Consider the following 23410-nt stretch of genomic DNA (forward strand, 5'->3'; position numbering starts at 1 on the left):
TAATTTAAAAATCTCATCTTGCAAAAAATTACAAATATGAATATTAAAACTGAAATCCTAATTAAACTTCCTTTGTGTGTTAAGAATGGGTGAAAATTTTTTGACAGTGCTGCATGTCCATTTATATATGCCCATTTTTATTTGCTTCTTAATTGAATGATCATTTAATATAATCCAATTCCATTTCTCCTTAATGTGGTTTTTTAAAAAAGGGACACTAGAGATACAGGTTTAGGCCAGTGAATTCGTGCTTCATAAAATGTAAACTTTGTTTCAGACTTGACTTTGTTTTTGGTGTCTTGATCTAAAATCATTTCCAAGGTCAAATCTGTGTTTTGCTTTTAGGCATATTTCCTATGTTTTAAATATCTTGCTTGCAGCTATTTGATTCTTCCAGTTTTGTTTCAGAAGGCCTTGGAAAGGTTAAACTGTAATCTGTAAGTCAATGTACTTTTTGTATGTGTCAATCTCAGGATGTTTTATCTTTAGACTCAGTGTAAAAAGCCTTAGAACTGTCATGTTTGGCTCTTGCTATATCAGCGCTAGACTGCCCCAAGGTCCCTTTTGGCACTGTTTGGAGAAGTTAATTGCAACCCTCTTTGACTAAGTCCTCATTCTTGCCTCTCTCAGGTTAGAAGTTGGTTTATGGCTTAGACAAAAACCTAGCAAATATTCCCAATTCAAATTGTCACAAAGTTCCCCATAACTTGAATAAAAGCAAATATTCTTGGCCTAGTAAAGAAAATAAAGCATGATATAAAGTAAGTTGGGTAAATTAAGTATCTCATCTCTGGCTCCAAATCCTACAGGATATCGTTGTAGAAAACTGAACACTTAGTCTGTTTGGTGACTCGACTCAATCTGGGTGCCTTTCTATCTGTTCAGAATCTGTATGTCTAGCAGGCAATCTCCGAAGAGTGTCTGCCCTGAGAATTGTGGGGAAATTAGCAGGGGAATGGTAGTGTATACTAGTGATGGATAACCTTACCATTGTTGTGTACAGCTGCTCTGGACAGGGTCCAAAAGTGCTAGTTATTCTTAGCACTGGTAGAGCTGCACTGGAGTTGTAACAGTGGGAGGTTTCCCTAAAGTTCTCAATGTAGACAAGGCTTCAACATGCCTTTTCATTAGGGGAAGTCCTGTAACAAAGTAGTCCTTTTTACTCTGCCAGGTAGGATTTAGCCACCTTAGTACACTACTGTGTGGGGACTTAATTGGTAAATGAAAACGCAATAATAGAAATGATTGATTCCATGCAACCAGCTTGACCAGATTAGTTTTCATATCAAACTGATTTCCTTAGACATATTAATATTAATTTTTTGTCTGTCTTAATGTTCAGCAATCACTGTTGTAAATTAGGGTATTATCCATTTTCAATGCTTTTTCTTGAAGTGGTACACGCAGTTTGCCTAAGGAGGCTCAAATAAAGTTCCATTCATACTGTTGATCGTCTTCAGTACCTTTTGGAGACTATTTCTTGACCATGCAAGCCAAGTCATTTTTAGCATTCTGCTTATTAAAACTTATAAACCATAACCCTAAATATTAAAATCACCGAGATGTATCTAATGGTTCAAATTCATATAAGAGTCTGCATATTCTACCACATCTAAATTAGCGCTTTAACTTGAATGAAATTAACATAGTGAGCACGGGAAATAAGTTCATGCACTAATGCTTTTTCTTCATTTGGAATCCTCCTTGTGTAAACTAATGCCTGTGACAATTGTGTAAACAATAAAAACTTTCCATTTTAGGATGAACTTTCTGATGTTAGTCAAGCAGGCTCAAAATCTACTACCCCAGCATCAACAGCTGCTTCAGATGTGCCTGTGTTATCTGCTGAAACTCCCTTGAAAGAGGATAATGAAGGGCTTGCAAAGAGTGCAGATGCACTGAACAAGAAATCAGATGTAAGCAAGCACATTGAAGTGCAGGTAGCTCAAGAAACAAGAACTGTGTCTATCGGTAAGCTGCTGTAACAGTTCAGGCGTGTGATGTGCTTGATATGCAATTCAATGCAATGCAGTACAAAGTCGGTCCATGGTGCCTGGAGGGAAAGAAGTATTTGTGTTTATACTTTTGGGAGTGCAGAGTACTGGTGGTGTTGAAATGAGGATCACTACTTACTTCTTGGGCTGTTCACACCTTATTTTCCATGGAATGTGAAGTATATCTATGTATTAATTACATTCCGGGGTTATTTAAAAAAACTAGAAAGACTAAATGAGCTAATTCCATCTCCCTTCATGATTTTCCCATACAATATATTTTGACTGCTTTGTTCTGTCTGGTTTTAAATATTTGAGGTAATGGTTTTTCCACCACTTTCTTTGGGAGACTATTGCATGGTCTAAGGCCTTGTCTTTACAATATGAATTTTTTACCTATTGCTAATGAGTTGTAGCTGAAGCAGTGCTCAACCTGATTTAGCAGCAAGCAGAGCCAAGTAATGTGTGTTCAGCACCATTTCAGAAAGAACCTGAAATCCGGGCATTGTAAAATTGAATTTTAAATTAAAGTGAAATAGAATTAGTTCATTAGTCCTTCTGTTTTAATGAATGACATCACTTTTTAAACATGTGAGGCCAGTATAGAATGACCACTATATGAACTCAAGTTCTGTACAGTTTAGAGGCTTTGCCACAATATATGAAATTTGTCAGGAGGACCCCTGCATGTGACTCTCTTTAAGCCAATAATGTACAGAGCTTTTCTTGTATGTGACTAATATTACTTCCCCACCTCCACCCCCAGGTGCTAATGAAAATGAAGAAAAATCTGAAGTTCAGGCAATCATCGAGTCCACTCCAGAGCTGGATATGGATAAAGACCTCAGTGGATATAAAGGTTCAAGGTAAATTGTATACTGTGACTAGAGTACACAGATTAGGGTTTCAGAAGGTACCACAGTTACTCATTTTGAACTTTTTGGAGTTTTAACAGATTGAGAGCACACGTTGTACAATCAGTTCCCATGACCTCTTTTTTTTCTTCCCTGAAGAATTCTTATAACAGCAAGTTTTGTTTTTATTGCTTGCACCCCCAGTCCAGAGCCCTGAGCCCCCCTGCTATCATGCACTAAAAGTTCCATAGTATGCTTACTTCAGAGAGTACTAAATTTTTGTGGACAAGCTCTTAGTTTCATAAGCCACTTAGGCACTGTAAAGGGGTTTTCTCACTGCATGAGCACTTCCTTGTGGTCAAGTGTAGTGTAGCAGCTGTTTTTCCCCCTATGGTATCACCTGCTGAGGTTGCTCTGTCGGTGCTGTTGTGTCTCTTCTTGCAACTTGGCCCTCTGGCCAGGTCATGCTTTAGTCCACCACTTCCAGGGTAACTGTCTCCAGCCCAGCTATGGTCTAGTGACCTTACAGCAGGTCTTCTGTCTGTCCCTGGGTTCCATGGACCTTACATCCCTTATCTCTGGGGGTTTCACACTACCTTCCTTTGTGGCTGGTAGGGGAATCCAGGCCCCCTCTTTACTCTTGGTTGTAGTCCAGGGACCCTGTAGCTGGCAGCCAAGGTCTACTCCCTCAGACACCTTGCTGCCTCCCTGGGCCGCTTTCTGGGGGATAGAAAAGGCAGGCAGTGACTGCAGACTCTGTCCCTGCAGCCCACTTTCTGCTACAAACTTCCTGGCTTTCTGTCTCTCCCAGGTGCTGCCATGTATGTTAATGGGTCTCTCTGGCTCACATTATCCCCTTCAGGGCCCATATGGTGTACACTCTTCCAACATTGGTACTTAAGAAATGTCCAGCAAGGTTTTCAGTTCATTTCTGTGTTTAATGAATGAGCTATAAGCCAAACCATAGAGCAGCCATCTAAAATCACATTTTTCCTTTGCTGTACAACTGTGTGAAATGTTTGACTGATAGTTGGTTCTGTTTTCTGATTTCTAAAAATTTCAATTCTGCTGCTTAGCACTCCTACCAAAGGTATAGAGAACAAAGCATTTGATCGTAATACAGAATCTCTCTTCGAAGAGCTGTCTTCTGCTGGCTCTGGCCTAATTGGAGATGTGGATGAAGGAGCAGATTTATTGGGTAAGACAAGTTAAAGTTAGTTGAAGAAATTATGATGCTAGTGTTTTTATAGCATATTTCTGGTAATTGCAGCTCCCTTTAAATATATTTCCTAAAATATACACTGATTCGTTGGATTAAGCTCCGATTTCAGTGGCCTTGAAAGGGTATTAAAGTTCAGTTAAGTTAGTAGAATAAATGTGTGTGCTATTTCATGGTTAGGTTTCTTTAAGTGTGAAATTTTTTCTTGTTCAAGTGACTTCTGTCAGTATCAAAAAAGGAACAAGAACACTGGAATCAGTCTGTCCACATTTTGCTAAACCTCTACCGCCCTATTCAGCTTCTGTTGTGATGCCTAAATTTTTTGTGGATTAATTTGGATATTACTCAGTGGAGACAGATTCTATTTTCATTGAGGTCCTGAGTCAAGATTACAAATGTAATAGTAAACTTGGTGACTGTTCAAACCCTGATTCACTTCACTTAGGATAATTCTTCTAGTCGCTGCTGCCTGAAGCTGAATAAGGCTCCGTTTTCCTGTACTGATAAATGAAACCATCTCTTAGTTCAGTGTGAATTTTCTGTGGTATAGCACACTTTTTAAAAGCACACATTTTAAAATTCAGCCTTTCATAAATTCTTTCAAGTGCTTGGTATTTGAATTGCTCTGTATATGGTATGACACAAGAATGTGTCTACTGCCTCATATATTTAGGATATGTTTCTTACAAAGCAATTCTTTCTCAGTTTTGGACAATCAAATTAACATTGCTTAAAACCTTTTGGGTAATAAATTGGGCCTCACTGTGCTTTTTATATTATTCATATTTGGAATTTTGCCTATGAAAGAGATTGTGAAACAAGTTGGTGGTGATTGAGAACCAAACCATTTAGAAACACTTTAGCATCCCCCAGTGTTTAACAAAAAGCAACAACTCAGTAATGATATCTGTGCCATGAAACTTTTGCTGTGGCAAAACAACTGAGCCATTTTTCAGCATCCACACTTTATTTATTTGAATAGATGGCAGTAGATATTATAGAACATATCTTAGGGCTTGTCTTCACTACCGCGCTAAACCGGTGCTGCTGCAGCATGTCTGGTGAAGAGACACTATGGCGACGGGAGAGCAATCCCTTGTCGACATAATTATTCACTGTCAACGAGAGGCGGAAGCTATGTCAGCGGGAGAATGTCTCCTGCCAACATAGCGCAGTGTAGAGACCATTTTAAGTCAATGTAAATTGTCGCTCAGGGGTGGTTTTTTCATTTCCCTAAGCAATGTAAATTACATCAACTTAAGCAGTAGTGTAGACAAGCCCTTAGAAGCAGCTGATTTTTGAGTCTGAAAATGAGCTGTGTAGAAAGCATTAAGAGCAGTCTGACTCTCAGACTTCTTATCTAAGGAGGCGTGGTATAGAATTTGCAAGAACCAAACATGTATTTTTGTATAGTCTGAATTTCTGGTGATTCACATTGTGCACTTCCCTGAGTATTTCTTGTTTAGTGGGGAAAACTGGATACAGAGTTGCACTGGAACTGATTTTATTTTGAATAGGCAGCAGCAATGCAGGTTGTACCTATTGTTAGCTGCCATTGTCCCTAGTCTGGAAAGACCACCACTAAGGGGAAAAATAGTTCTGTTTTCCTCATACTTGGGACTTCCTTGCTGAGACCACAAGCAATGGTGGTAACTGTTGTGGTGGTTCTTTTCTGTGGTCATCTCTTCCTAGTTTTGGTAGGCATCCATAACTCACTTCACATGTCCTCATACAATGGTCATTTTTAGTTGCTACTAACATTCTGCATTCAAAAATGAGTCCTTGAGATCAAGTTTCATAGCCCGTTAGCAGCAATTTTTAGTGCCTACTCCTAGTAGTAGATCTTACAAAATAGTTATTTAAATCTGTCAGACTTCTCCCCGTATTGGGCACCCCATTTTCCTTGAGCAAAAATTAAAACCCTTTTTAGTCTTCTCATTATTTAGGCGACGTTTATTTTGTTACTTATGTTCAGAGAATAATTCTTTTACTAAGTCTATTCCTATAATATATGCAATTAGGCTTCTCATGTGTTATGTGGAAATGTGTTGACCTACGAACTTGATATGATCATATTGGTAGTTTCATTTATGTAGCATTACAGCACATGGATATTTTTGTCTCAGAAGCATACATTTTCATAACTGTTGCATCACACACAAGCCACATCTATTTACAGTGTATTGAGTGTGTTTTTAGTGGATTATTCCATTCTAAATTAATGTTAGCACTGAGTTTCTAGTTCTATAAAACCTAGTTAATCGGGATTCTATAATCTGTTTTCTCTTGGGCTGCATACCCAGGGGAATATTCTGGTGTGTATGCTTTTAAATACTTTGAAAACTATTGCTTCTACAGTTAGGCATTCTTGGCTGCTGCTTTCATATAATACATTATCTGCATTTTTTCTGCTTGGAAACATTTTTTTGCCCTTGCTTTCCAGCTGTGATTTATCCACATTCTTGACAATGTAGGGATCCCAACAGTTATTTGCGTTTAGTGCAAATCATCCTAGGTACCCTTTTTAAAATAGTTCTTCATATATAATTCAGTTTTTAATAATAAAAAAGGCAAAGCTGTTCTTCAAGCAAGCAAAACCTCCTGATGGCAATCCTTGGTTGTTTTCTACAACTGTTGGCAAAGTGAAAATAGCTGTGATAAAATAACTTGTATATTATAAAGGTAACTTACTACTTTCAATCTAAAGTCCAGTGAGCTCTATAAGAGACCTGGTGTTTCTCTTTTAGGGGAATATGATACACTAATCACTCACAAGATTAAATATATTTTCATTTTGCCTATTTTAAATGTTACTTTTACTATTAAGATTTGTTCATTTTTAATTTTTTTCTTTTTGCTTTATCAAATATTTTGGAAGATATTACTGTGTTTAGGGAACTTGTTAAAACCAGACGTGCACACTGTTCTTTCAATGAGGGTAATTCCTTAAGTTTTTTTTATTTTGCTGTGTAATGCTAACCTCTAATTGGCATAATTGCTCCTATTATCAGTGTGTACATAATGCTGGGCTTGGTTATCTTGAAAATAATCTGATGAACAAGACTTACAACTATTATTGCTGTTTCATTTTAAAAATTAAAACAGTACTTAAAATTCTACAGTAGATTCTACTTAAAATATAAGCATGCAGACAGTGATGTATAGGAACTTCCTAGAAATAAGAATGAACCTTATGGATGCATAAAACAATTGAAAGCATTTAAACTCAAAACTTGGAATTTTTTTCAGAATTGACTATTTCATCTAAATTTTGCATTGATTGGCTTAGCACTTGTTCCAAATACCATGCTTCTAAAGCGTGTCACAGAAGTGAAGATTACCTTTTGGTTCATTATAAAGCTTTGTTTATACCTGGCTAACTCATTTGGTGATACTCATTTATTTTACTGTCTGTCTTACATATCAATCTGCTTCAAATGATAGAACATTTCATTTCATATTTTCAGTGCTGGCTTTTTTAAATTCACTCTTACAGCTTACAAATCTCTTGATTTGTTATTGCTTTTCGCTCATACTACTCCTTACGTTAAATGTTTCTTGTTCTTGTTTTTGCTGTACATGGAATGCATGGGCTATAAAGACCGTAATTTCTTTGGTAAGGTACCATCTGCTTTGGGGAGATCTTCAAGGCTTTCACGCTGTCTCTGAGCTTTCTTGTTCAGCATGTCCTGTGTGTATTAAAAATGCATATTTTGAACATAAAATATACTCTATAACCTCTTTTGTAGAACGCTTCATTGAATGTGCGCATTGTAAATGGTTAAAAAAAATAAAATTGTCCATGAATGACATAGATGTTCTATTTGACCTAGTAGTACTTTAACCTTTCCATAAAGCCTGCAGTTCATTTGGGGAAAAAACCAGCAGAGACACTTTGTTGGTCATTTGCCAGAGCTATCTTTGGGCATCACCTGGGGAAGGATGAAAGCAAAGCTAAGTAGAGATGGAAGGGACAAAAAGCTTTAGATAGTTGCTCAGTGGGAGTATTTACATTGCTTCTGTGAGGTGCTTATATATTCATCTCGTTAGGTAGATAAAGACAAAATGTAGATTAACCATATTTAAATAAAATATTTGAATTTGATTTCTCTGTTGTAAAAATATCCATTCTTTTTTCTGAAATTCATTCACTTACTCTCCCTTGGAAAGGAATGGGCCGTGAAGTTGAAAATCTTATTCTGGAGAACACCCAGCTATTGGAGACTAAGTAAGTGTCAAACTGTAGCTTTTAATTGGGGAGTACTTCCTGCCTACTCCCTCTGCTCTCACTCTTTTTATCATTTTCCAAAATGGACCGTGCCATACGGGATCACTGACAAATGGTGACACTTTTACTTTAGCATTAAATGGTATATAGTAGTATTCAGAGCTACCCGCAATTATGTGTACTATGTCTGGCTCTTTTTATGAATCACAATGTACTTGATTTTGTCTAGAATGTCACTTCAATCTACTAATTATACTTTTGCTTGGTAGACTTGTATTGCACTCTGCCAGTGTCCTCCATTCCTGTTAGTATGCAGAGTATTTAAAATACAAAAGCTTTAATTAGAGAGCAAGAAATCTTGTCCTTTTCAGTAATCTACTAGCTTCCAAGAGCAAAACAAGAACAGTGTGCAGTGCCAACTTTCTAATCCCTGAAAACCGAACACCCCTGCCCTGTCCCTGAGGTCCTCCTCCCCTGGTCACTTCCTCTCTATACCCGCCTCTGTCGCTTGCCCCCCATCCCCTGGGACTCACCTGTTGCCTGCAGAGCCGGGCTGGGAGGAGCTGACATGGAGCCTGCCTGCATGTCCAATCAGGGCATGGCAGGGGCATAGAGCGGGGCTGGGGAGCGAGGCGCTGGGAAGGGGAAATTGGGACACTGGGATGGAGGGGGTCCCCAGAGCGAGGCGCTGGGAAGGGGAAATTGGGGCACAGCAGGGCGGGGGGGACAGATAGGTCACCCTTGCCCTCCATGAACAGCACTGGTACCTACTTTGGAGTCAGGTCTGTCAGGCTGTGGGGTGGGAAGAGCAGCAGCTGCTAAGCAGAGGTGCTCCTCCAGGAGTTGCTGCTTTTCCTGCCCCCTGGTGGCAGAGGCCAGTTACTGCCAGTTTCCCTTTTCGACTGGATGTTCCAGTCGAAAACCGAACATCTGGCAACCCTACTTTGTAGGTTTTCTTGGCAGAGTATGTGTGGCTTTGCTGATATTCTTTCTTTTAGGAATTTTCAGGGCGAAGAGGTCCAGTGTAAATAAAGATTTTTAAAAAAAAAAACAACTTTTTTTAGCCCTAGGAACCTGGCCAGTCTGTTCTCTAATACAATAGTGCCACTTGGCCACTGTAACTTCCATTACAAGCATGACTGTCGTCAAGTATTTTTATTTTTCTGCCTGTTTTGACAAGCTGCTGAAAATGTGTTCCAATTTGGAATTGAAACCAGCTATAGGAATTTATTCGCTATGTAGATTACTTGAATTTGAACTTTAATTTCATTTGGATGTTTTTATTTCCAGGTTTTTAGCAGCTTTAGAGAGAAGATGGTAACACATGAAGTCACCTGTTTACAACAGTGGTGGTGTTGCATGTCATATACTTTTTAAGCTTGTTTTAGAAAGTTTAGAAACTTCTAGTTGCTGCATACAACATTATATATTTGGAGGTTTCCCAAGTATAGGAACTAAATTATGCTAGTGTTACAAAGCTATGTGCTGTTAGGTTTCAGTGGAGTTGTTATAAAAATGCATTCCAAATGTTTGTCGCATAGAAATGCACTGAATGTGGTAAAGAATGATTTGATAGCAAAAGTGGATGAATTGACCTGTGAGAAGGATGTACTGCATGGAGAACTAGAAGCTGTAAAACAAGCCAAGCAGAAGCTTGAAGAGAAGAACAAGGAATTAGAAGAAGAGCTTAGAAAGTGAGTGTTTAGTACTGTCCTCATGAAAGTTTAGAAACATCTGCTAAAGATTCTTTTAGTTATCTCATCTTTTTTTCTTTAGAGCTCGTGCAGAAGCAGAGGAAGCAAGACAAAAAGCGAAAGAGGAGGATGATGTAGGTATATATTTAACACTAAGTTTGTGTCGTGTCCTTTTCTAATATTCCATCTTATTGGTTTAATTCTATGGAACTTACATGGCTTAATCAAGATATAAACTATTTTCCGTGTGGGAAAGAAGAAAAGTCAAGGGAAACAAAATGTCAGTTTATTTAGACTAACCTGCTTGAATCCTTTCCTGCCTCCTGTTCCCTTTAGTGAACTGGTTTTGACTTAGTTTCCACTGGCTATTTATTGATTTCTGGTTGGAGTTCATGGTGTTGTCTTAGGCCTACAGAGCCCAAAACTGTTTGAATCCTGGCTACCCAGCTCTTGCCTTGGGCAGTTCAGTGGCATTTGCAGTCATCCAAGACGCTTGAGCTAATTCCCCTGCTTTCTAAGCAGAAAGTGGTGGCTGACCTCATGCCCCTGATATTCCTTTGTAGTACTATAAGCTTGTTTTTCTGTATGGGCAGAGTGATGTTCCCACTGCTCAGAGGAAACGTTTTACCCGTGTTGAAATGGCCCGTGTCCTGATGGAAAGAAATCAATATAAAGAGAGGCTGATGGAGCTTCAGGAAGCTGTGCGATGGACTGAAATGATAAGGTAAGTGACCTAAGATCCTTTGATTTCTGGGGAGCAGTGTGGTGTGGTGGATAGGACACTGGGTGGTAACCAGGAGACCTGGATTCTGTTGCCAGATTTGCCACTGACCTATGGTGACCATGGGCAAGTCACTTCCCCTCTCTGGGCCTCTGTTTACCCTTTTGCTGTTTCTTATCAAATTAGACCCTGATCCTGTAAAGATTTAAGCAAGTATGAAACACATACCATTGAAGCCAAAGGGACTCCTCTGAGCTTGCAATGTTAAGTGTGTCATAAGTCTTTTCAGCCTTATACTGTAAAGGTTTTTGGGGCAGGAATAATTCTCTTACTGTGTGTTTGTACTCCGGTCTTCTAAGATAGGCATACAAACAATAAAATAAAATTGGTCTGGTCTGTGGCCCAGATGTGATCATTAAATCAGAATTGGTTGGTCAGCTCAAGTAAAAGGTAATTACTATAACTTTTTGAAAGGGTGCAAGAATTGTCAAACTTAAGAAATAAAGACTGGGAAATAGAAGCTGCCCGGCTTTCTGGTCAATATCAATACCAGCATGGAGTCCTGAAATTGACAAGACAGCCAACAGCTGATGTAAGTAATGCAGTGTCTAGACAGACACTGTGTCGCCCTATCTACAGGGACATAAGCCCCTATGCCTTTCATGGAGGTGGAGTTATGTCGGTGTAGTAGGGGACTTACATTGGTGGGACACTGCTGCAGTGTGTACACTGACATAATTAGGTCGGTGTAAGCTGCCTCACATTGACCTAACTGTGCAGTATAGACCAGGCCTAAGACTCTATTTAACTTACAATATTGCAGATTCCACAGTATTAGGTTTTCACTGTAGTTTTGAGAGCAGGAGCCCCATTGTGGGGCTGACAGTGGCAGCGGCCCTGGAGCTGAGAGCTGGAGCCCCTGCTATCACCCCCAGGCCTGCACTCTCCGTCTCTGGCAGTCAACAGCAGAAAATTTGCAGGAAAACAATAGACTTTATTCCCACAAATAATAAGGTCCATTATTACTTTTCTGCAATTTTCCATGCAGATTGCAAGACTTGATTGCAAGTCAGCTTCAATTTTTTACAATCCTCCTGTAATTTAAGTAGGGCTTTAATTATAACATATTAGGTATGTGAGCCATTTTGACTCCAAAACTTGGTGGGAAACAGCATTTCCTCAGGTAGAGATGGCTCATTTTTCCATGGCTACTCTCTGTAATGGAATTCTGCTCCCTCTTTCTTCTTCCTTCCCACACCAGTAGTTGGCTTGCTTCAGGAAAAAGTCATTTTGTCACCAGCTAAATCCTAAGCAGTAAATTAGACACTGACAGGTAAGTTAAAAACAAACTGCAAGGTTTTGTTTAAAAGGTAGGGATTAAAATTAAAAGTGGAAATCTAAAATTAAAAAGGAAACCCAAGAAAAATCATTGCAGTAAACCCCCCCCCCCCAAAAAAAAAAAAAAAAAAGTTGTTGCATTTCACCTGGGTGGTTTCTTTATATACATTGTAAGCTCTTTACCCCCAAAGTCTTGTCTCTTAAATATGTGAAGAGCACCCACTGCTCTTTTGAGCTCTCCTTATGTTCTCTCTCCATCCCTTCCCTTCCCTCCCTTTGCTTCTCCAGACCCACTGATATCTGTACAAAATTGATTTAAGCACCTTTCTCTCAATTTACTGTTAAGGAGTCTCTTTTACAAGTTACAGTGGAACCCTGTTTATCTGATCTGGTTGGGAACGGGGCCAGATTGGATAGTCAAAAATTTGGACAATCAGGAGAATGGGCAAAGAGCTTTCTATCCGTTATTTTAAGATGCGGAGTTGCTTTTAAACTAGCTGGCCCCTCCTGGAAAAGCATTAAAACATACCCCCCTTCTTATTTGTTTATCTACTTAACAGATTATACAGACCCCTAGTTCTTGCAAACAATGTTTTGTTCATGTATTAACAAGAAAACAGATGAGTTTTTTAACCATCTGTACACGTATTGATCATTTTTACTCTTTTTAACCCTGAACATTATAGTGTTTCTTAACCTTTTTGTAGCAATTGTCTTGGGCCGCACACCACGGTGGCCCCACAATGCTAAGTTACATGTTTCAGCTCCCCCTGGCAGGGCGCGGGCTATCAGTCCTGGGCGGCAGGGCTGAAGGGTCAGTTTCCCATATTCCTGTATGTGTGCTGGTGGTTTGGTTAATACAGAAAGACGGATAATAGAGGTTCAGATATATGGGGTTGTACTCTAATTGCTAAAGTACAATGTTCTTTGATTTCTGGTGCTGAAAGTGAACACTAGTTGTTTGTCTTCTCTAAAGATTTGAGAATTATCATCCCAAATTCTTTAAAACTAGTGTTTTTAAAAAAAAAAATAAAAAAATAAAACCCACCCCAAACCTGAAAGTTTCCCTTTTCAAAAGGTTGCTTGGAGCAGTATTCACTGCTGTTACTGTGCCTTACAGAGTAACACTATAAATAAAACTGGTATCTAAGACTAGGGAAGTAAGAATGGAGGGTGCTGATTAACTTACTGAAAGGAGAGCACTTTTCAATTGCAGCTGAGTTTAAATGGGAAAACTAGTCTCTGACTTGAGAGAGATTTTTCTGCAGCTATGCAGGTGTTAACACCTTCAACTTCTATCTCCATGACTCAAGGCAGAGCCTTATACTTAAATACCAGAGTTGTGTGTGTTCCCATACACCTTACCTTTTGTATTATTGCTTATTTAGTAAACTTAGTATTCCTTTTTCTTTAGAGCATCAAGAGAAAATCCAGCCATGCAAGAAAAGAAGAGATCAAGCATTTGGCAGTTGTAAGTACTGAAATACAGGCAGATACTGCCAAAAATCTCCAAGTAGTTGGTATTAATGCTTTTTGTATGTCAGTTTAATTGTTTTGTTTTGGGGATAAAGATGTTTAAAGTGCTTCTCTTTTTGATGCCTAGCATGCCAGCTCGGTAAGGCTGTTCTCAAGGACAAAATGTGTCATAAGCTGTATCCTATAATGAATGGTTGTGCACTTACTGTAGTTAGATACTAATGTGCTTCAAAGTAAGGGTACAATATTTTTTTTATCAGAAGATGAACCAGGTTCTAAATACAGTGATTCTGAACATTTTTGTAACTTACTTTAATGATAAAAAAAGAAATTTGAATGTTTGTGGTTTGCATATAATTTCAACACTTTTATTTTCCACCTGAAATAATGTTTACTGATTGTTTTGACATTTAATTTATTTAAAGAATAAACATAAACTAAAAAAGGGAGATAAATGTTGAAATCCCTGTAAATCTTTTTTTTTCTTTAAGTGTTAATGGCTTAACTGGTAATAGTTCATCTCTGGTCTGGAAGGTTTGTAGGTTCACTGGGCTAGAGGGTTTACATGAATAGAAGGTTGTGGATTCACCAGGATTTGGGCTTACCTGCAGTTCCTCACCACGCAGCTAATGTACTCTTTTTAAGACTTTTCTTCAACTAAGAACATAAGCTACCTTTTGCCCATTTTGTGGTGGATGTTCAAGTGAAACTTAAGATCCGGTCTTCCTTTAAAGGAAGAGGATGGGATAATACCACTGTTTGAATTAACATGCCTTTTATTAACACAGGTTCACATTATGGCTGTGTAAGCTTTTGCTAAGCACATAATAGCTGCTCTGTTTGGTTCCACTCCCTTCCAACCATTGTAATACATTGATTTGAGCAGTGTAGCGTGCACAATGCTTTGTGTACAAAATAGGGTGACCAGATGTCCAACTGTTATCAGCACTGTCCTGATATTAGGGGCTTTGTCTTATATAGGTGACCTATTACCCCTTCTCCCGTCCTGGTCCTGATTTTTCACACTTATCTGGTCACCCTAGTACAAAAGGAGGTCAGTTTTGTTGGATGCATACAGACTTGTCACTTCTTTTGTCTTTCAGTTTCAGCAGACTGTTCAGTTCATCAAGCAATACTGCTAAGAAACCAGAACCACCTGTTAATCTTAAGTATAATGCTCCAACTTCACATATTACTCCATCAGTCAAGAAAAGAAGCAGCACCTTATCTCAACTACCTAGTGACAAATCTAAAGCCTTTGACTTCCTCAGTGAAGAGTAAGATACATTTTTATTTTCCCATTGTAACTTTTATTAATAAACTAATTTGTTCATTAATAATAAACTATAATAAATATACAAGTAAAGATTATATCAAGTCACCAGAAAGGCAGACAGGATAAAAAAAAAATCAATAGCATTAATGTGAACAGTCAACTGCAAGTATATCCAATTATTTCTTGGTGTGAACATGTCAAAGAAGAAACTCATGAAATCAGCATTATGAAAATTGTAATGTGTAGAGTGATGGCTACATGTAAGAGATGGCATGGGTGACATTGCTATTTTCAAGTGTTGCTCCCTCAAAAAAATTACCTCTAGGCAATGGAGAAATATTTAGCTCTCAGAAGAATGTTTTAAGTACAGTAGAACCTCCCATTTATGAACCCCAGAGTTACAAACTGACCAATCAACCACATACCTCATTTGAAACTGGAGGTATGCAGTCAGGCAGCAGCAGGGATGGAAAAAAAGCAAATAGAGTACAGTACCATTAATCGTAAACTACTCAAAGGAAAGTTTAAAAAAAAAAATTGACAAGATAAGGAAACTGTTTCTTTGCTCCTTTCATTTAAATTAAGATGGTTAAAAGCAGCATTTTTCTTCTGAATAGTGATGTTTCAAAGCTATTTTAAGTCAATGTTAAGTTGTAAACATTTGAAAGATCTATAACGTTTTATTCAGTTATGAACATTTCAGAGTTACGAACAACCTCCATTGTGAAATTTTAAGGTTCTACTGTGTGAGCATCATATGACTTTCAACAAAATACTGTTCCAGCAGTGTCTTTATAATTAATAATATATCTCTACACAAGAAATATTTTATAATTAAGCAAAAAGAAAAGGAGTACTTGTGGCACCTTAGAGACTAACCAATTTATTTGAGCGGTTTCAGAGTAACAGCCGTGTTAGTCTGTATTCGCAAAAAGAAAAGGAGTACTTGTGTCTTCTGCAGTTTCCACAGTATGCATCCGATGAAGTGAGCTGTAGCTCACGAAAGCTCATGCTCAAATAAATTGGTTAGTCTCTAAGGTGCCACAAGTACTCCTTTTCTTTTTGCGAATACAGACTAACACAGCTGTTAATCTGAAACCTTTCATAATTAAGGATTATATAATTAAAGGGAAAAATACATGTTAGTGCTAATAAGATCAATGTATTTCACAGTTTGTAAATTTACAGTAGAAAATATCTTGGATAACAAAATATAAACAAAGCAGTTAAATATAGTACAGTTTTAGAGACTTGTTTATATAGCTGATTTGTTCTGGTAATATCCATGCACAAGGAAGTTTTAAGGTAAACAAAGCATGTAAAATATTTGATAAATCTAGGAAATTAAAAAAGGAATCTCTGCATTGTTTATAAAAATCCAGTTTGAGCACCCATCACAGTGTATATAGTGATCATAACTAGCACAGTAATAAAACTGAGACAAAATTAGAGACCAGCCAGAACAAAAACATATTGGTGCTTATGTAATTTATGCCAGTAAAGTTCTTTCATTTTTCATCAGATGAAATTATTTAAGTGTTAGTATGAATTTTGTGTAGAACAGTTTTATGCCAGAAGCGGGGAATGAGTGACAGGATGGATCACCTGATTACCTGTTTGTTCCCTCTGGGGCACCTGGCACTGGCCACTGTCGGAACACAGGATACTGGGCTAGATGGACCTTTGGTCTGACCAAGTATGGCCATTCTTATGTTCACCCTTGCCCTAGCTGGATGCATCTTGCATGCCCACAAGGGACACTGTCATGTTGGCCTGTTGCTTCTCTTCTTTTGCTTTCATTTATGTACATACTCTTTAGCTTCCTTCTCCAAAGCTACATGGTAAAAGAACACTTAAGTTAAAAATAACATTTCCGGATGAAAATGTTGTATCTACTATTGTTAAAAGTAACCACAAAGGTTACTGTAATTGAAACATTTTTAAAAAAATCTATGTACTTGGTGTATTTGACAGTATTTTGTGTGCAGTCACTTTCATTTGCCTTTCCTCAAGCTCTGCAAAAGGGTGTTTACCAGTAAAAGCAGTGGGAAAGCTAAAGCTGAAGAGGCAGGAGGCAAGGATGGGTCACACAGAGTGGGAAAATGGGAAGAGGAAGAAGAGTGGGCCTGACCAGATGATGATTGATGATGCTCTCAACTGCCAACAAAACCCTTCCAAATGTGAACAGGAACCAAAAAAACCCTATACATTTTAAGGAACTTAAAAAAATAGTGATGTACTGTTTCTGTGGTCTCTACCAGATAGATAACTGAATCCCTTCTCCTCCTCCTCCAATTGGCAATTTAAAGTTCACAGTAGTCTTTGAATATATTCCTTTTTAAGCTCATTGGAAGAAAGCAGAAATAGATTTAATTGTCACAGAATCATAGAACTGCAGGGTTCAGAGAGGTAGCCATGTTAGTCTGTCTCAGCAAAAACAACGAAGAGTCCTTGTGGCACCTTAGAGACTAACAAATTTATTTGGCCATAAGCTTTTGTGGGCTAGAACCCACTTCATCAGATGCATGGAGTGGAAAATACAGTAGCAGGTATAAATACACAGCACATGAAAAGATGGAAGTTGCCTTACCAAGTGGGAGGTCAATCTAACGAGACAATTCAATTAACAGTAGTAAACAGTAATATCAAGGGAGGAAAAATCAGTTTTGTAGTGGTAATGAGAATTGTAGGGCTGGAAGGAAGCTCAAGAGATCACTTAGTTCACTGCACTGCACTGAGGCAGGTTTAAATCGAAGTATGCCATCCTTGGCTCAGACTAACGAATGTAGCATTTTTCTTTTACTGTAATAAATATCTCTGAAAATAGTTTGGATTATGTTTACCCTCAGTAGTTTAGGGGTCAGCTTCTGCTATGGCATACCTACACATTAAAAGAACTTATTAGGAGAAGGGGGATGAATTGTATTTGAAAAAAAAAAATCCATTTTCACTCTAGATCCGAAGCCAATTTAGCCTCACGCAGAGAACAGAAACGAGAACAATACCGCCAAGTGAAAGCACACGTTCAAAAGGAAGATGGTAGAGTGCAAGCTTTTGGCTGGAGTCTGCCTCAAAAATACAAACAGGTATTGTGGTTGTGACTTCTTCTAGGGCATTTATCCAGTAACTATTATTTATGGTTATTATTCAAGTAATAAAGCTCCATAAAACTGTGGTGTTTGATGTTAGTATATTATAGCTAGTTGTCAGATAGCTTTTTAAGAAGTCTGCTTTCTGAATTAGTACCTTGAGAAAGCAGCATTAGTCATCCAACTGAAGGACAAGGGCAACTCTCTGTAGAAGGAAACTTTTTTTTTTTTTAAACTTTAAGACTAGAGCATTAATTTTCAGGAAGGCTGGGACCTCCAGGCTCAGTCCTTTAAAAGAGAATATGATTTCAACTTTATTTAAAAAGGGATTGAAATGTTTTTGCTGTCATCTTTGTTTCCTTTGAGTGATGCTGACCAAACTATGGGCCATGAACCAAACCAGCCCTCAGCCATGGTAAAATATTGTTCTGCGTGCTGGACAAGGTTCACAAACAATGATTTTTTTTTTTAGGGAAAAGTGTCATTTTTTTTCTTTTTAGGTAGCAAATGGTGGTCAGGGTGATAACAAGATGAAGAATTTGCCCGTGCCTGTCTATCTGAGACCCTTAGATGAAAAGGATACATCTATGAAGGTAGGACTTCTAGAATAATGAGAATTAGAGGATATAGCCCTTGATGGAGGACAGTGAGACATTGAACTGGTAACTTTCTTGATCTGAAACCTAAAATATTGAATGACTTTTTTCTTACCCATTTAGGTAATTAAGCTGGGTGTCTAAAGCAAATGTGTGATACAGAATGCACACTGCAGCAGAATCCTACTTATGCAATGTTACACTCATGCTCTCTTTCTAAAAATTGCCTTCTTAAGAATAATGGATTCATTTTCTCTGCTGCTATGTCTTCCATAAATTGTACTGTAAAAGAATTGTACTTGACTCACCTAAAATCAATTTGCATTCTTAACAATGTGCTGGTATTTTCTTGCACTGTTGTATCCTACATAGTTAGTTCCTTTCTTACTTTTATAAGCCAAAAAAGCCAAGTGTTTTGCAAGTAAAAGGCTCAAATTCTTCTCTTTCAAGCTTTGGTGTGCTGTAGGGGTGAACTTATCAGGAGGGAAGACAAGAGACGGAGGCTCTGTGGTGGGTGCCAGTGTATTCTACAATGATGTAGCAGGTTCAGATGCAGATGGGAACAAGCACCGAACAGGATCTCAGAGTAGCTTAGATAGACTAGACCAGGAACTCAAGGTAAGATCAGTTCTGTTATATAATGTTGAATATTTAAGAGCATATTTAAACATTACCTTAAATAATACTTAATTGGTAATCAGTTCTGCTATTCAGCAAAGGATAAGCAAGTTTTCTCAGGTAGAATTGAAATGATGATCAAGACAAAAAACCTGGTGCTTTGTATTGAATCCACCTACTGAAATAAATATTCACGTTTTGTCTGATGTTTACAGGCTCTGAGGTAAATCTAAATAAATAGCTAAGTATTTTTACACAATCTGTGTAGTTACTTGAGAGAGATACCAGCATTGCCAACTTTCACAATTCTATCATGAGTCCACATTTTTTGTGTATTTCTTAAAGTTCTAGCTTCTGAAATCAAGAGATTGCACGAGAATGTTTTCATTTCAAAAAAAGGTTTCTATCCTGAATGATTGCAAGTAAAACATGAAGACTTCCTCAGAAACTAGAAAGCAAAGAAAAGTCAACTTACTTTTTAAAATTCTCATGATTTTTCAACTGAATCTCATGATGCTTTGGGGCCTGACTCACGATTATTAAACACTTGAAGTTGGCAATACTGAGAGCTTGCAGACATGTAAATGTAACTCTTCTTCTGACACCACCTGTCTTAGATTAGTCACTAGTTAAAAATTACAGTTCTCTGTGTAGTTCCATTACTTTTCATTTACTCATGTATGGAACGTAAGTTTTATACCTTCCTTGTGCATCCAGGAAACCAAGTCCAAGTTCGCTTTCCTTTTGTTTTGTAATCGTATTAAACATATGCCTAGCTGTCCAGTATGAGTTTTACATACTATATGGGTATATAACTTTAAAACTGATGCCACCTGCTCCCTTCTAGTATATTAGTACATCCGCTGTTGGTTGGTTTGTTTTTGCTCTTGCAGGAGCAGCAGAAGCAGCTGAAACATCAGGAAGAATTATCCAGTCTAGTTTGGATCTGTACTAGCACACACTCTGCTACAAAAGTGATCATTGTTGATGCTAACAAGCCAGGAAACATCCTAGACAATTTTATTGTTTGCAATTCTCACGTTCTTTGTATTGCTAGCATTCCAGGTAAGAGAATCAGCCTGTCCTTGGTGCCAGTTGACTTCCCTTGGAGTGGTGAGTGTTCATCTCAGAAAATTAGAGCCAGAATGTTTTAGACGCAACAAGCTAAAAGGATACAAGTTCTGTGATTAATCATCTTGATAAAAATACACTGTAGCTGACAGCATAGCAAACAACATAGCTGAGGGGAAACTGGGTTTAATCTTACATCAGTCCTGTGCCAATTTTCTACCACCTCTGATCCTGGAATTGGCCATTATCATAAGTTAGAGAGCCCTTAAAACACCAGTGCAGGAATGTGACTTAATAGGACCAATAATCTGGCCCGCTATCCTCCAATACTCCAGTTTAGAGGTAAATAGTCTTTTCAGTAGTAGGAGTATTCCATAATCTCCACATTTAAAGTATGGTTCTAATTTTATAATCATTATTGAGCCCATAGAGATGTATGATACTTTTTATAGGAGACAATGAGATCCCTCCCCAAGGAGCTTTATCTTTTAGCATTTAACCAAAGGTCCAATTAGGAGACAATAGGTGTGTAGGGAGGGTATAGAAAACTAGGTGGATGCTATACTTCAGGAGGTGAGGTTGGTTGCTTTGTGTGCATCCTGTTAACTCATTTATAAAAATCTATTAAAAATTAGCCACCAGTGGAGGGTTTGTGCTAGTAGGCTTTGAAAAAGCAAGTTCCTTTGAGTGGAGATTTGAGTGAGAGTGCCAGTGTAGCACAGTAAAATCAAGTGGTAGCCTGGAAGCAAGATATGAAGGTGCATATGTGGAGATGAAGGGGGAGGGTGTGTTTAGACATGAGATTCTGGGAAGAACAGACTGTGCAGGAGACTGTAGAAAGGCAAGTTAGAGGAATGGAGTTGTGTAGACCTTGAAAGTCACAGGAAGATGAACTTGCTCTGTTGGAACTGCTTCTTGAATTAGCCTGCATATGATGATTCTTACTATTGGGATTGTCTTGAATGATACGTATTTCAAACAATGTATCATACAAAACAAAAGCAACATTCTTATCTCTGGAAATGAGCTATTATATGCATAAATTTAAATCAGAACAAACAGAATTAGATGAGGGTCTGTTAACATTTTCCCCGTGTTATCAGCATCTGTTCCTACTTTTAACCTGGCTGCAAAGTTTTGATCAAACAGAAACCTGACGTACAAGGTACAAGCGTGCAGCACTTCCTTAAATCACTTTGTCCACTTTTAATTTAAAGGATGGTTTAAGATGCCTTTTCATGTTATGTCATTAAAGCAGGTTTTATAGGATCTTCTACTCATGTGACTCTCAGGCACTGTAGAGTGTAAATATCTTTTATTGTCTAACTTGGATCTTACTGCTTGATAGATTATGCACTGTTTTACTGTAGCCAAGAAATTACATGAAGCTTAATCTGCCTTTCAGGGGCTAGAGAAACAGATTATCCTGTAGGAGAGGAAGGGTCACAAGAAGCTGACTCCAATCAGGTGGACAGAACCTCTTTGTGTGGAAGTATGACCAGCAACAGCTCAGCAGAAACTGATAGCCTGTTAGGAGGAATCACAGTGGTTGGTTGTACTGCAGAGGGTATTACAGGATCTCTCATAACGCGCAATGCTAATGGTGCCTCATCTGTGACAGATAAACAGCCAGGTATGAAAATATTCATCCATGTATGTTTAGAGTTTTAAGTGGGAATACAGGGTAAGTTATCAACAGCATCAACACAAATTGAATAGATCTGCACTGAAGGAAGAGGAGGATGCTAACTTCAGCCTCTGGAGATGTGCTCTGCCACGGGAAGTCAAGTAGTCTCTCTTTGCCTCAATTCCCCATCTGTAAAATGGTAATAGTATTAGTTCTCTACCTCACAGGGGTGGCAGACTAAATGTCCCAAAGGCTGTGAGGTGTTCAGATGGCAATAGGGATAACGTTAAGTACCTCAGATAGAGAAATAAAATAACAGAGGAGAGATGGGTTGAGAGAAACCTGGAGAGAGCGTGTGTTCAGTCAAAAGTTGTCTTTTCATGTCCTTCAATTACATATCCTTTCCCATTTAATGTGGGCTATTCAGTGGAAGCCGAAGGAATAGCTTATCACATAGGGAAGTAGAAGGCAAAGAATTAATAGTAATTTGCCCATGCACTTGCCCCGGTGTCTATACAGACTGGTATCAAGTTAATTTTTAACTGAAATATTTGTTTCATAGAAACTGCAGCTGAAAGTCATGTGGTAGATGAAAATGTTCCAACAGCAGAGGAAGCAATGGAGGCGACAGAAGTCAGTGCTGGGTCAGGAGAAGATTTAGCTGATCCAGCCCAAACTGGAGTGTATACAGAGCATGTCTTCACAGATCCTTTGGGGGTGCAGAATACCACAGAGGGTTCTCCAGTATACCAGCCTAGGTACATGGCCAATGTCCACACCATTAAAATTTATTAAAATTCATAAATATACCATTTTAGAGTACTATTGAGACAAAGGTTCAGATATTTGTAAAGCACTTGAGGCCCTCATTTGGAAGGCACTATATAACTGAAGGGTTTCAAGGTGTGCGTGTAGATTAAGCTTTACACAATAGTTATGCAGAATGTCTTGCACTAGTTTCTCTAAAGTGATCTCGAGTGAGAATGAAGAGTAGTTTCAATGTAACTTCATTACGTTTTCTACGCAGGTACTTCCAAAAGGGAGTGTGTTAATCTGTGTTTTAATGATTTGTTCCTTTCAACCCACCATTTCAGCAAACTGCTGGTGGTGTTCAGCATCTGGTGTACTCATTGGTATCACACTTGCTCTATTATTCATGTCTGTCACTTGGCTCTTACATTTGTATGGGAACAAATGTAACTTGCCTCTTTCCCAGTCCAGCCAACTGCTGTGCAGTAGCTGTGACAGTTGAGGGAAAACTTGAATGAGGTTTGTAGGAGTTGTTTATAAATGTAATAAAAAAAAGTTGGAACATTTCTGAGATTTTTCAAGGCCTTCAACTATTCACATGAGGTTCCGCCTGGTGTGTGTATGTATGGGAGCAGAATAATGGGGCTGAATGCAATTTCTCATTCCTTGTAAGAGGTAGATATCCTCATGAAATAATTGACTCTAAAAAGGTGTTCATTTCATTCGTACAGTTGGTATACTTAATGGGATTCTTAATCTGCTTTAGACATACTTCTAATACACTGGATATTTAAACATTTAACAGCTTTGAATTTGGTATCTGGGTTATAGTCTGAGCAGTCTGTGCATTTGTTCAGAG

General features: G+C 38.3%; 1 protein-coding gene across 5 annotated transcripts in view; it reads left to right on the plus strand.

Moving 5' to 3' along the window:
- SPAG9 (sperm associated antigen 9) overlaps positions 1-23410 on the plus strand; it is a 105059-nt gene that overhangs the window by 60820 nt on the left and 20829 nt on the right. For all 5 annotated transcript variants that reach the window (XM_074970569.1, XM_074970568.1, XM_074970570.1 and 2 more), the window contains 15 exons: positions 1761-1971; positions 2761-2860; positions 3925-4046; positions 8238-8295; positions 9837-9989; positions 10072-10123; positions 10583-10713; positions 13463-13519; positions 14628-14801; positions 17757-17886; positions 18390-18482; positions 18936-19103; positions 19997-20168; positions 21580-21807; positions 22364-22559. In XM_074970569.1, coding sequence (XP_074826670.1) covers positions 1761-1971; positions 2761-2860; positions 3925-4046; positions 8238-8295; positions 9837-9989; positions 10072-10123; positions 10583-10713; positions 13463-13519; positions 14628-14801; positions 17757-17886; positions 18390-18482; positions 18936-19103; positions 19997-20168; positions 21580-21807; positions 22364-22559 — 2045 coding nt within the window. The remainder of the gene's footprint in view (positions 1-1760; positions 1972-2760; positions 2861-3924; positions 4047-8237; positions 8296-9836; positions 9990-10071; positions 10124-10582; positions 10714-13462; positions 13520-14627; positions 14802-17756; positions 17887-18389; positions 18483-18935; positions 19104-19996; positions 20169-21579; positions 21808-22363; positions 22560-23410) is intronic.

The sequence above is a fragment of the Natator depressus genome, chromosome 14 (assembly GCF_965152275.1).
Source record: "Natator depressus isolate rNatDep1 chromosome 14, rNatDep2.hap1, whole genome shotgun sequence".
Classification (NCBI taxonomy): Eukaryota; Metazoa; Chordata; order Testudines; family Cheloniidae; genus Natator; species Natator depressus.